The sequence below is a fragment of the Berghia stephanieae genome, chromosome 8, assembly GCF_034508935.2.
Source record: "Berghia stephanieae isolate SIO BIC M18660-M18661 chromosome 8, UCSD_Bste_1.3, whole genome shotgun sequence".
Classification (NCBI taxonomy): domain Eukaryota; kingdom Metazoa; phylum Mollusca; class Gastropoda; order Nudibranchia; family Aeolidiidae; genus Berghia; species Berghia stephanieae.
Window position 1 is genome coordinate 14,718,095 of NC_088367.1, and position 15,348 is coordinate 14,733,442.

General features: G+C 34.1%; 1 protein-coding gene across 1 annotated transcript in view; it reads left to right on the plus strand.

Moving 5' to 3' along the window:
• Window positions 1–14,754, plus strand: part of LOC144978220 (uncharacterized) — a 45,214-nt gene extending 30,460 nt beyond the window's left edge. The window contains exons 20-24 of the mRNA XM_078924012.1: window positions 3,658–3,821; window positions 4,760–4,853; window positions 6,119–6,417; window positions 7,389–7,614; window positions 10,538–14,754. Coding sequence (XP_078780138.1) covers window positions 3,658–3,821; window positions 4,760–4,853; window positions 6,119–6,417; window positions 7,389–7,614; window positions 10,538–10,562 — 808 coding nt within the window. The 3' untranslated portion in view covers window positions 10,563–14,754. The remainder of the gene's footprint in view (window positions 1–3,657; window positions 3,822–4,759; window positions 4,854–6,118; window positions 6,418–7,388; window positions 7,615–10,537) is intronic.
• The last annotated feature ends 594 nt before the right edge of the window (window positions 14,755–15,348 follow it).

Consider the following 15,348-nt stretch of genomic DNA (forward strand, 5'->3'; position numbering starts at 1 on the left):
GACTAAATAATATATAAAATACAACCACCATTTTGGTTTACTCAACAATCAACAATTGAATTAGTATACAAGAAATACTCTTCTGAGAAAGGAGAGAGTTGAATTCTAACTAAGTTATAGAGGAAATAAAGACGTTTAAAGGAAGGGTGGGCAGATTCCGTACTTGCCCGTCCTGAAGCAAATACATACATAAGATAGTTCGCGATGAAGAGGCGAGAAGCTCGGGGTTGGTTGGGTAAGGAGTAAAGATAACACGGTCGTTATTGTTATAGTCTAACGAATGCATGAGGAGAGATTGGTAGCATTATTTTGTCTTAATTGTATTGTATGAATTATTGGCGAAAGCCTAAGATTAAGTAAACTTTGTTTTTATTTGTCTTTTTTTTTTACTATGGAACTGATACTTGTCATAGCAGACCTGCCTACTTGAAATAGGAAAATAAAAATCGTAGTTTTCAGGGTTAATAAAATCGTAGATATTTTAACTATCCTTTAAAAAAATCACCGGAATTTTCGTCTATTAAGGTATCAAATTTTTAAAAAACGAGAAAAACTGATTGGAAACGTAATAATGATGGTGATGGTGGTGGTGGTAATAGTGATGGTGGTAGTAGTAATGATGATGGTAATATTATTATTGTTATTATTATTATTATCATTATTATTATTATTATTATTATTATTATTATTATTATTATTATTATTATTATTATTATTAATTATTATTGTACGTATTGGTGGTATTACGATTGTTGTATTTTTGTGGTTATTAATGGTATCAATTTATTGTTTGGTTCCATTTACCATTTTTGTCCACTTTCATGTATGTTGTCATCAAATTGTATGATTTAATGGCGAAAGCTTAAGATTGAATAAACTTTGTAATATCGTACGGTAATCATCATTGTCGACGACATCGTCGTTGCCATCATTATCATCATCATTAACAACAACAACAATATTAACACCAAGTACTACAATAGCAATAAAAACAATATCAACATCATCATATAATTTTCGTCATCGTCTCCACAACTATCATTCTAACCAAAAGCACCACCAAAACCACTACCATAATTACATCCTCCCTCACCGTCTACTCTTCCTCCTCCTCCTCCTCCTCCTCCACCACCACCACCACCGCTACCACTATTCCAACCACTACCACCACCGGCACAATCATTTTAACCACCAAGAGAGCAGTAAAAATGATGCAATTTGAGCTCTGAATGAAACTCGAGTCATATCGCGGTTGTTGCTTCTCGATGAAAACTTTAAAGTTACTACGTACTTCTGAAAATGTAACAGAAATATCAATCTCGCCTTTGAGGGATTAAAGCATCTCTTTAATTTTTTGAGTGAGCGAAATGGACTTGTATTGTCAAGGTGTTGTCGCATTTTGTCTCGTCGCTTTATTTTTTTTTTGTTGTATTCTCTTTCGTGATTCCTTTTTGATTACGTTTGGAATAATTAAAATCTACTGGTATTGTCATTTCATAGTGAATGTGATTATTTGTGGTTGAAATATTTTATTTTTTCAAAAGTTGATAATTATATTAATATATTTATATATTAATAATATATATATATATATATATATATATATATATATATATATATATATAATATATGACCGAATCATCTTTGCCCCACCACTATGAATAGGCTAGAACCGCCACTGCTCTATTGTCTTCATCCATATCCTCTGATATTTTCAAAATCACGATTGAACATACTCTATTGTCTTCATCCCTATCCTCTGATATTTTCAAAATCACAAATGAACATACTCTATTGTCTTCATCCATATCCTCTGATATTTTCAAAATCACGATTGAACATACTCTATTGTCTTCATCCCTATCCTCTTATATTTTCAAAATCACAATTGAACATACTCTATTGTCTTCATCCCTATCCTCTTATATTTTCAAAATCACAATTGAACATACTCTATTGTCTTCATCCGTATCCTCTTATATTTTCAAAATCGCAATTGAACACAGACTCTATTGTCTTCATCCCTATCCTCTTATATTTTCAAAATCACAATTGAACATACTCTATTGTCTTCATCCCTATCCTCTTATATTTTCATAATCACAATTGAACATACTCTATTGTCTTCATCCCCATCCTCTTATCTTCAGTGTTTGTTTAATATGATGCAGGTGAGGTACATAGCGGAAATGCGTACCATTGTGAAGAACATAAGCATTAAATTGTCCCAACCAGAGGGTAACCTCTGTGTTGTAATTTGTTGCTGGTCTGACAAGTAATCAGGAGTTCTGAGGTTCGATTCCCAGTTAAGGCTGATTCTTTGGGTTTTTTGTTTTTTTCTTGTATTTTTTGTTCTGATTTGTTTTACACTGTTTCAGACACACCTTTTAGATTTCTATCATTTCTACCAGTGCCTGCACAATAATTTGTCTTTTTGAAAAAAATTGATGCCCTCTCAGAGGGCCTTCTATTTTTCTATATGCTTTTCGCTAATCCTTATCTCCTGTCATAAATTTTCAGATCTTGATTATTTATTTTTTTTATAACTAAATTTCTACAGATTAACAACGAGACATATCTTTCTGAAAATGTGTCATTTACCAAATGTCAGATATTTAGGAGGGTTTAGAAGTACCACTTTCTTCTCCATTTTTATCCAAATTTTCTTTAACAAGTTTTCTTCTTTTAAGGTGGGGAGCGAAACTAAAAATGATGAATTTTGACCCAGTTTGCTAAAATTAGATTTTGGTGGGATGTTGTCATTCGACCATTTGTCTGCATAAAAAATTGCATGAGAACTTGATCTTCAGTTTTTTTTCTACTCAAAATAACGTATTTTGTGACCCATGGTATGGATAAATCTTGCCCATTTTTAGTTTCAGTGGACTGATTTCATGAAAGAATATCAAATAGTCTTTATAACTAAGTAAAGGCAAAAACATATCAATGAAAAGTAAAAACTCTTCTCTATCTTCAACAACCAATCGCTTTGTTCTTAATTATGTCATGTGGTCACAATCCAATCAGAGAGCAAGAGGAGAGTTTTTCCCTAAACTCGTTTACTTTGACTTTTAAATGCGTTTTTCTCAAAACTGCAATTTTCGTCACTAAAAACCTATATTCTCCCTCAGTTTTCAACCAATCTTCTTCAAACTTTCTACAAATGAGTGCCATAAAAATACGCAGGTCCTCTAGGAGCCGGATTTTTGAAAAAAAAAATTAATTTATGAGTATTTGAAATTATGTAACTTTTTTCAAGGGGAATAATCGAGTAATAACTTTGAACTTAATTTTCAAAGTTTCTAATTAAAAAATTAAACATCGGGCTACTGGAGCCTCTTTATTTTCCTTTTTTCTACCTCTGGCCTAATATTATGGCAATGGGTTGATAAACAAAAAAGCCTTTGACTTTTCAAGATTTGTTGTTAATTTTCCAATATGGCGTCTTTTCCATAGCAACGGGCAACTTTTTTCAAAAAAAATTATATGCAATCATCCTTCCCAAACATATACATTATGACTGTGCATAGAAGTTTAGGATATTTCATCAAATAAAAAAAATGACCCTTTAGTGTCGCTTCCCCCCTTAAAATTTAACAATGCACCAATAAATAATATTCTTGTAAAATCAATTGAACTCTTTTATTTTTTTTTCAGTTTTGGACATTATTTTGATGAAGGTCCAAATCAAATAGAGGCAACCAAGACACCAGAACTCGAGGTGAATCCTTATATGCAGACTGTGATCAGGTCACTGAAAAAACATGGAATTCCTTCACTTACAGAGCGATTGTCACTGCTTCCTGGAGCTACATTACAAGGTAAGTCAACATGTTTTATCTTCCTTGTAAAGCGCTTTGAGCACATTTAGTGGATATTGCGCTATATAAAGCTCAATTTTTATTTTTTTTAAACATGTTTTTCTTCATTCACAAGAAATGAAGAAAATAGGTTTCTATTCTATCACAACTTATTTTCTAAAAGGAAATGTTATTCGGACACCAACGTTTTAATGAACCTTCTCTGCTTTTGAATTAAGATTTTATATAAATTTTATCTCTTCCTTTTGTTTTTGTTTGTTTGATTTTTGTTTATTTCTTTGTTTTGTTTTTTATAATTATCTTTTATAAATAGAAAATTGCGAGCAACTGTGAATTGATTATGCTCCTTGTTGAGCAGCTTCAATCATTGTTTTAAATATATTATTTGCCGTGTTGATTTTGTTCATCATTTTATTTAAACGCTATATAATGAAAATGATTAAATTACACATGTATAATTATATAATCACAATATATATATATATATCACAAAACCTCACAAAACTTCATTTATTTCCCTAACAGACCATGTGCAACTAAATTTTCATTTCTTATAGGACAAGTCACTTGTCTGGCATCAATTTTTTGGGGTTTTTTTTTTTTTTTTTTTTTGCTCCATCACTCTGCCTCTATTCAGGTACTTATTGACACCTGAGTGGAGTGGAGGTACTGTGTACAAAATGCTTACCAAGGATACAATGCCATGGCCAGAGTTTTGCTATAATTGTCCCCATCCAGTCACTGAGCCCTTTTAACATTGATTAATTTTGTTACAAGATGCTGTATGGTCATCAGATGAAATTAATACAAACCAATTTATCCTACATCAAATCAGTTATCTATCAAAACACTACTTACTTGATAGGAAATAAGTTTTAAAAATTCTCGAGACTTCTATACAGAAGAGACATGTTTTTTTGTTTTGTTTTTTTTTACAGCCCCCACAAAGGATGCTCCTGCCCCACCCATCTTCAGAGAGAGGTCACCTTTACGACTTCTTGATGCCAACAGTAGCAAATACCAAACAAAAAGGTAAAGGCTGTCATGTGTTAGGATTGTTATCAGCTTTCCATGCAGCTAAGAAAGGTTATGATAGTACACATGATACACATTTGTTTCTTTACTGTTTGTTTGCTTTTGAGAATGTTTTCAGTCATTAGCAAGAATGTTTAAAATATATTTGTCTCCGTTATAAGCACTCCGGTTCTAAAACATGGTTTGGCTTTTAGTGTGCTTCCAACATGAAACAGAATTTTACAATATAAACCCAAATAGACCCCTCCTTTAAGCATGCTCATTTTTCTAATTAGTCTCAACCGCTAAAAAGAGACAAAAAAAAATAAACATTCAACAGTATGAGTAAACATGAATTTTAGAAACACAATTTAAATGCTCTGCAGATATTATATACTGACCTTCCTACTCTATCTCTTTGCATGAAATACACCATTCTTTTGGATAACACCTCGAGAGGTGAAATTGGCAGAGCAGATCCGTAATAAAATCTGAAGTGATAATAAACAAGTCTGGTAGACTCTTGGAAGCGTCCTGGAGGGGACAGTAGGAGCCGCTGGCTTTGGGGTGTAACATGCTGTGGTCAGGGTTGAATTTGAACAAGAAGCTGGGTTAGAAAGGGTAGAGATATTGTTGTAAATAAGGAGTTCAACATTCGAAGGAGGAGGAAGAAAGGAGAAGCAGAAAAAGAATAAAAAGATGATGATGAGGAGGAGAATGAGTAGGGACAGGAGAGCCACAAAGCAGAAGACGCAATCAACCTCTTAGCCTTTATTCTCATCTCTTATGGACAAGATCATTGTCGAAACCAAATCACAAAATTAGAAGATAATTATTGAGTTCATCCAAACAATAGTTTGGCATGCAACACATTAAATGCCTCTTTTCATCTTATTTCAAAACGACTTTACATCGTGATTACTACTGATGTGAATCTGTTCTGAATTTGAATCAATTGTGTATTAATAGGTAAGGGGGGGGGGGGGGGGGGGGGAAGAATGTAGGGAGTTAGTATAATAATTTGGACCTGTTTATTTTGGGTTATACCAGATGTAATGCATTTTTTCTTGAAAGTTATATTTTTCAAAATAATAATACAGGTAGCACAATTGCTGTCCCTGGAAGAGATCTTAGCCTTCGTATGATGTCTTTGCCTTGGTTCACCATCTGAAAATGGAAATATGTAAATTTGTATTTATTTATGAATCTCATGAATTGATTTATATCATATGGTTTTTCATCTCTTGTTTTTTTTTTCTTCATATTTATTTCATTCAAATCAGATTTCCAAATGATGTGGACTATAAACCATTAACCACAATGCAAGAGAAACAAACCCAAAAAGTGGAACCGGTGAAGGTTGTGTTGCCACTCTCAGTTAACGACGAATCAGCCACAACCACCACCAGAATGAAGTATCGCCTCAACAGGGTAAAGGAGCGACGACATCAGAGGGACCTATCCGCTAAGCCATACTCACGGGAAACAATTCTGGCTAATCGTGGACAACGTCAGCCTGCTGCTTTGCGGAAGAATAGCAACATGAAGGAAATTAGAAATATAGTGAATACTAATAATCAAGGTAGGTGATATTTATTTTTTAGAAAACATTTGAAAAGATTTGCCAAGCAGAATCAGATTGCATGTTCTGATATGTAGCTTTTATTCAACATTTCCAAATTGAGAAAAAATGCTGGACTATGGAGGAATGGAAATAAGCAATAAGTTTTATCAGCTATTTAAATTGTTTGGTTCTCTTTTATTTCAACACACTTGAGGGATGGATTTGAATAAGCAGGACATGTCTTGAGCTGTGTAAAGATATTGTGGTCTTTTTGACACACAGTTAACCCAGTCTGTCCCCAAAATCTTTTGATCAGTTGCTATCTATCCAGCCTCTGGCAACACTCAATATTGCTTTATGTAGTTGCAAGATGAGTCATTATACAGCTTGGCCACTGATGCCTACCTCACTTGTACAATCCTCTCTACGCATTGAGTGCTTCAGGCAACACCAAGGAATCGCCAATGGTCATGGTCTTTTTTCACTGCATCAGTTGCAGTCTGTAGGCTGAGGCCTCAGGATATCAGTTCTTTTTCTCAACTGTTCTTCTCCAACTTTCCTGATGCTTCAGTTGGTTTTATAAACGAATGATTCGAGAGGTAGTCTCTTACTTTGTTGAAAAATGTTGATTTAAAAGAAAATTAATTGCTTTGTTACTATAGTTCAATAGGATCTAGTCGTTCTACTTTCTTTTTCTTTATCTTTCCATTTTTCATTATCATAATCATACAAACAACATCAATTAAAATCAATGAAAACCTCATGAACAAATTAAAAATTTCATGAATTTTTGGGGTTGGTCTCAGTCTCATTAAAATTCACTGGCAAGGGTCTCAAGGGTGTAGATATCACTCTTAACCATTGGTATGCCACAAATAATACAGAATGTTTTTGTCTTCCAAACTTGATTGTTGAAATTACACTTATTGTAATAAATGTAATGGGAAAAAAATGATTTGTTTTTTGTATGTTATATTTTCAATTTTCAGATGAACTGAACAACGCAGAACCCAGCAACATAAATTCTACAGTCAAACCCAGCTACATGTTGTCCACCTTTGCTGCCTCACAGCGGGCCACTGGCCCACCTCACAAGGACAAAGGCAATAACAACAACAACAACAAACTATCCTCATGGTCCATCTTCTCTCAACAAATCCCTGCCTCTCAGCAGCCACCTCAAAGACGGGTCCTCAATAGCCAGAGAAACAAATCGTAAGTACCTTAAGGCTATGGAATTCCCTCCCGTACGGCTTTAGGAAATCTGACAGTTATGATCCACCACCTCAAACTGGTATTATGTAGGGGTGAACAAGTTAGCAAAAACTTTGGATTTTAAATTAAGATGATCAGAAATATGAAATTTTAATCTTTTGCTAGAACATGTCAACCCAAAGTTCTGGATTTTTGACCATAGATTTAATTTTTAGCCCCGAACTCACTGCGACATAAAACCGATTTGAAATGTTAAAAGTAATGTACAAAATGAAAATAACACCTTCAAAATAAGAACAAATACCAGACATGGAACGTTTCGGGCTCAAAACTCCTTCAGCTAATAAGAAAAACAATAATAATATTAATACATCTTTTTAAATCCAGACATATGGCAGAACAGTATTTGACACGTGTAGTCAACAAATTCGAAGTTGAAATTTCTAATGAGTCACTTTGCGGGTAGTATTTCTCTGGTGGGAATGACCTCATTGAGTGCAACTTTGCCATCAAAGATACTCGCTGAATGTGTTTTTATTTACTATGAAAATATAGAGCCAAGAAACTGGGATTTCTGGATCCCTCCTTTAATTGGACTGCTTGTTGAATGCAACCTTGTTGCATACCTGCCAAATCTTACAAATTTTTCGTAATTTTACGAATTTTAGACAAATTTCATGGCCAAATACGAAATTTTATGGAAAATTATGAATTTTTAATTCTTAGTAATACTTAAATAATAATAATAATAATAATAATAATAATAATAATAATAATAATAATAATAATAATAATAATATTAATAATAATAATAATAATAATAATAATAAGGATAAGAAGAGGAAGAAAAAGAAGAACAACTACTACTACTACTACTACTACTACTACTACTACTACTACTACTACTACTGATAATAATAATAATACAGTGTAATAATATTGTGGTTGTTCATACACAATTTCAGAAATTACGAATTTCCTTGTCAAATTACTAAAAATTGACATAGAAATTACTAAATTTGAAGTTTTCAATTTGGCATGTCTGTTGTTGAGTCCAGCACCCACTGTAAAGTGCCACTATGTGGTCTAGTGGTATGACCCTCGCTTTCGGATCAGAAGGTCCTGGGTTCGAGCCTCGTCTCAGCGCATCGTTGAGTCCTTGGAAAAGGCTCTTTACTCACATTCTCTCGCCGTACTCAGGTTTAAAATTAGTACCTGGCCGTTAACAGCGGTGTCGTCCGAAAAATTGTAATATCGCCTCACAGGTGGCATGTCCCGTCCTACATGTTAAATGTTGCTGTTGACCAGGGACCCCTTGTAAAGCGCTTTGAGCACATTTAGTGGATATTGCGCTATATAAAGCTCAATTTTTAAAAAAATAATTTTTTATTATTTACAATTCTGATATCCATGCTGAATTTAATGGTTTAATGGGCAATATTTTGCATTGGTTTGAGAGTTTCTCATTACAACAATGGGATCATAGATTTGTATTATCAGACGTGTATCATTACACCTGCATAGTTCAAAACTTTTGCAAGCATTTTAAAATTCCATAACAACAATTTCCATACGTGGCCCACTGTCTCAACACAGTAATGTGTCTGGGGGATTTTGATACAGTGGAGTGAAAAATATGAGATAGGGGTTTCAGTTTTATTCTTTATTGAGGGCTATAGATAGAGATATTGTTTCTTGAAGTGACAAAAAGTAAACATTTTTAGACATCTGGTTTACTTTGACATGATATATACAGGGATGGGGATTTTGCAGATTTTTTTTTTGGGGTGAAAGAGAAATGGGTTGTGAGAAAGGGGTGGGGGAAGGAACAGCGCAAGCATTACATCTTCAGTTGCTTCAAAATTTTATACATCGACCTCTCCTGTGACTTCATCAGCTGCAAAACCACCACAAGCCTCAATTCTGACATTTTTCAATAAAAGACAAAATACAAACTCCCTCCATCCAACCCTGGAGCTGAGAGGAAGATGAGACTAATTGATAGGTAGTCCTCTCATTTCTAACTCTCCTCAACTCATAAAAAGCTCCCAACAATATGTTATTGAAATGTAGATTGAATTTTGGTCATTCGTTTATGTTTTCTCACCTTTTCCATTTAATCCCTTAGTGTCCTTTAGGAATAACCGCTTTGTTGCATTACTCTAGTAACATAATTGCGACATTGCATTTGGGATCAACATACGGGCTGCTTACACCTTGCTGATTATTTTCAGACTTGCAAACTTTTCAAAATTAAAATTTGGCAAAATCTTCCAAGATCAAAGAGTAACAAAAAAAAAAAAAAAAAGAGAGAGACAAACCGTAATTTTTCAATATTTTCAATTCAACATAAAATAGAACACCAATTTAAAACCAATAACAAACACACACCAAAATATAAAGCAGTGTGAAACAGTGAGGCTTACAATGACAACAAAACAAAAAGACGATGATACCGCAAATTTAATTAGATACCAGAAAATGTGAACTCACTATAAAACTATTTACATTGTGTACAAGGATGTATTGGGGGCTGTGTACTGGGTGGCGGAAGAACTGGACTGCAAACTGTCCCTTGTTGTAGTCTTGCGTTTTCTCACAAACTGGTTTGTCAAACTTTTATGACCCTTCTTGGTTGACCAGCAGTGCATTAAGATTGAGAATCCGAGAAAATTCTATCAATACCGGGAAGATGGGAATTTGAGTGTGAATACGGGAATTACCCCCAGGCAATCTGGGAACGTTGGCAGGTGTGTACTTTTTTTTTTACAAAGTTAGTCCCCGTCCCCATTTTAAGATGATAGGTACAGATTAGGAACAAAAAATTTGAGAGAAAAGATGAAATTTATCTCTTCCCAATTTGTCATTTTTGCTTTTGTTTTTATATTTTTATATCAACTGATCAATCTTTTTCTCTCTTCAGATATCTCCCATGGTTACAGTCTTAAGTGAAGAATGGGGAAGTTCACCATGATGGAGAATTACAAAGCATCTTGTGTTACCTGATCTCTGATGCTATTTCAGAATGGCACCAAATCAAACTTAGTTGTATATGAAATATATGTATATATCTGAGAATGTGAAATAGATGTATATATATATATATTTATATAAAATATTGGCAATTCTTTGTAATTTTTGAAAGATGAAGAGAATAAGAGAGATGGATTGTAAACTTGAATGTATGTGTGTTTGTTTGTGAGTGAGAGAGAGAGAGAGAGAGATGTAAATTATGTATAATTGTGTTCTTAATATTTTAATGATATTGATTGCCTTGTCCACCATTGCCATAAGAAATGAATGAATTATGTATTTCCATATACAATAATCTAGCGACAAACAATACCGAGCTTGGTTTTCATCCGTAAATACCTGAAAAAGTATGCCAGACAAAGCAAGAAAGAAAAATACAAGAAAACAAAAGATCCACTCCAACATATCAGTCTTTCTCGATGAAGACTGATTTTTTGGGATGTTATTTATTTAGGTTTTGTTTTTTTCTTGCTTTGTCTGGCACTGTTTCATCCTACTTTTTTTTTTTTTCAGATCTCTATCTTACATCAGTGCCTGCTCCTTAATTTGTCGCATTAATGTTTTCTGGATGGGGTTCCTGAGCTGCCTCCCGTAGTGGGCATTGAGGCACTTGCTTTGTCTTATCTCCCCATAAATCTGTTTTCCAACATGCTTTCTGTCTTTGTCTTGGGATGAGATTATTTTGGTTTTGTCCTGGCTCTGCCCAGATACCCTGGATGGGAGGGAAACAGTAAAATGTATAGTGTTAGTTTTGGGAGATGATGTTTTTTTCCACTGTAAATCATCTCTCTATTTTATTAGTTATGTATTCTGTAAACATTTGAGTGTGTTCGTCTTAGTGGGATTCTGTGCTGGTGTCTGGATGAGACTTTTATGTGATCTCAGACTAAGTACATTGATGGTATGCTCTTGGAATCTATATCTATATCTGTTCCGGATTTGTTCCCAGTTCCCCTTTGTCTTACTTTTTCTTGGATGCTGTAACTGTAATTCTAGAACTTGTCTGTCTCATTTTCTTCCTTTTTTACTGGTGCTGATATAACCTAAGTGTTGCACACGCCGTAAAACCCTTAAAAACAAACATTGATGTTTTCATCGACAAGACAGTGAGAAAAATAAGAATTTTAATGTTTGATTACTGAAATATACCAATAAGTTAACTTTCACTTTAGGTACTTTTTATATAACATGCTTTCACTGCAGTAGATTGAGCAGGTACTAATATCAATGAATGCAAACTTGCTAATGGGTTTGTACTTTCATATTTTGATATGAAATGTTGCACCAAAGCTGTATCAACGAGAGACTTAATTATGGACAATATTATTACTGTTATTAACAGAGATCTGCTAAAAGAAAATTATAAGTTCAAAAACAAAATTGTCGTCAGTTATGGAATATTTCCAATTTTTATTGGATTTTCATTCATGCAAGGGATGACAAATGATGTGATGTGTGCATTTGATCAGGTCATGAGCCGTTAAAGAATATTCAGACATTCTTGCCGCCTGCAAGCCTGATCCAACCTGGAAATTATGACATTAGCTTCTGTATAATGTCTTTTAAAATGACGTAGCCTACCACAGTGAGGTAGTACATGGCTCTAATAGTAGGACTGCCTTTATATTTCTCTCACACCATCTTGAGAATGCAAGGGGATAACCCAGGCATCGATCGCTTTGCAGCGTTGCTCAGTGAGCAATAAGGACTTAAGTTTCTTACTAAAGGGAAAAACAAGTTGCAAAAAGCAAGGTTTGAACTTGAATCCTTGAGATGGGAATGCAATGCCATATCCTCTCAACCATCTATTCCTAGTGTCGACCTCATCCCCTATGTTTATGATGCAACAAATAATAATAAAAAAAGATAAGAGATGGGTATTTTTCAATAGAGAGTACATTGCATTTATTAAAGAGAAGATGGTATTTAGACTGCTTTGTGCGGGTGGTTGGATGGGAGCATCACCCTTGAATCATATACCTATGATGTTCGCATGGGTGTACGATCCGATAGTGATGTCGTTTCTTCTTCTCTTTACTAGCCTATCCTGCTTCTTTGGTTTGTGATTGTATTTTTGACAGGGGATATTTTTTTTCTGTAAATCTTCTGCCTGTTTGTTCTTGGTTATTTATAATTTAGCTTATGATATCTTTAGGTTATGATTTTGATTTACATTTGTACTATTTTTGTTAGATTGCTTGTTTTTTTTGTTTCAGCGGTCTCTCATATAACCTCAATTGTGTTGGAAGAGACCTAAAGCAACAAACAAACAAAAAAGACTGCTTTGTGATTCTGAAATCCAATCTTTCTACCACTTATGGCTATTTTTATTTACAGTGTGTAACTTTTTTAATCTACGATGTCTGCTAGTCGCCATATTTCAGATTGTTTACCACCACTTTGTATTCACAGATTGCTTTTCTGAAATCTATTCGCATTTCATTACAGTCTTACTCAATTTAATATTTTTATTATTATTTTCCCGATTATAGGAAATTCATTTAAGTAAACGTGAGGATGAATTTTAATTTTTAATTTTTCATCTATTCATTATTCGTTCTCCCTCCTCTAAATTTTATCTGATGAGAAAATTTATAAGTTTTTAGTTCATTTTACTTTGACATTCTTTCCATCTTTTTAATTGTCTTAATTGGGCTTATTTTTCTTTTTAAAATTTTATCATTAAAGGCCGTTTTTTTTTAAAATCCTAAAAATCTGAAATTGCATACCATATAGATGGAGTTTTGGATGAAGATGTCTGCTTCTCTATTTTTATAGGGAATTAAAATCGTATTAATATTTTTAGATTTTGGTTATCATAAGTCCAGTTTATGATCTATAGTATAACAATTGCAATGGTTTGAATCAAGATGGATTGTTTCACCACAAAAGTTATACTGCGTGGTGATATTTAGGTATTGAACCCCCCCCCCCCTCTCTCTCTCTCTCTCTCTCTCTCTCTCTCTCTCTCTCTCTCTCTCTCTCTCTCTCTCTCTCTCTCTCTCTCTCTCTCTCTCTCTCTCTCTTACTCCCATAGTGGGCAGGGAGGTACATACTGTGTTTTCTATCCCTCTATATCTATTTTCCAACTTGCTTTCTGTCTTTGCCTTGGAATGAGATTACTTGGTTTTGTCCAGGCCCTTGCAGGATACCCTAGCTGGGAGGGAAACAGTCAAATATATAGTTAGTTTTGGGAGATGATATTATTTGGATCTCAAACTTTGATAGTGTGCTCGTGGAATCTACACCTGTTTCCTATTTGAACCAATTCCCCTTTCTTACCTTTTCTTGGGTGCTTTAATTATTATTCTAAAACTTTTTATTATCCCATTTTCTTCCTATTTACTGGTGCTGATATGATGTATTGCAAGCGCCGTAAAACCCTTAAAAACATAAAAACAAAACAAATCTCTCTCTTAATTTATTTTCCTCACAGACTCAGTGCAGTCAAATTCTAAATGTTTGTATTGGGAGGGGGGGGGGGGGGGGAGCAAAAAAGGCAAAATAGAAAACTCATTTTGAATTTTAAAGATTAGATATGTTGTACGGTGCATCTTAATGATAAATCTGTTAAAGTCAATACTATAACAGCGACAATTAAAGACAAATGAGTGATAACGGTTTTGATAACCTGAAAACACCCATTATAACATGTTCTCACTCATCTCCACCCATCTCATCACTTATCTTTTTCAACGTCGCTTGACATTCAGAATTGTCGGCTATGGGTGCAGCTGAGTAGCGTTTATGAAAGGGCAAAATGTTAACTTATAAAAGTCATGATGATTTTAACGAAACGTAAAACCTAAAATAGGTTAGCTCTCCATCTCATTTTCATTGCTCTTTGAATATTCACGACTTTTCTTTTTGACAGGACTTTATACTATAGTTTCCTATTTATATTTCTACTTCGTCTTATGCACATACATAAATATAATTTTGATATTACCATGATTTTTTTCCTCTTTACAACGGAGACATCTAAAACTGTACTCATTGCTTTTGTTTTAATTTAGATACTCAACGTTATGTCTAGATGCTACTAGAATATGAATTATCAGAATAAATTACAATTTTATGACTTTCATTAAAAAGAGTTACATTTTTTTTCTGTGACTAGAGCTCTTTTCTATGAAAAAGCCTAATGGGATGTAAATGGTTACCCTTTTTTCTGTGGCTAGAGCTCTTTTCCATGAAAAAGGCAATTGGGATGTAAATTGTTACCCTTTTTTCTGTGGCTACAGCGCTTTTCCTTGAAAAAGGCTAATGGGATGTAAATGGTTACCCTTTTTTCTGTGGCTGAAGTTCTTCTCCCTGAAACAGATGTTGGGGTGTAAATAGTTACATTTTTAAAAGAATGTGGCTAGAAGTGGGATGTAATTAACTACAGTGCATCCTCTGGTGAACGACAACCCCTGGATAGCGAGATTGACCTCCGGTCCCTATTTTTTTGCTATATATTAATAGTAATAAAAACTCCCAAATAACGGCATACATTTTTGTAAAAACCCATGTTTAGCGACATCGTCATAGCAACAAACGGCAGTTGAAACCGATGCTTGATGCACGACCATCATCATCTCGTACTATTGACCAATAAAAAACGCTTTTTTTTTCCCCTCCCAATAAGATCGCTTTGTTACCGACAAATCAGAACACATTTTCACAACACTGCCTGGAATCAGTTCCAGTTCATTTGGA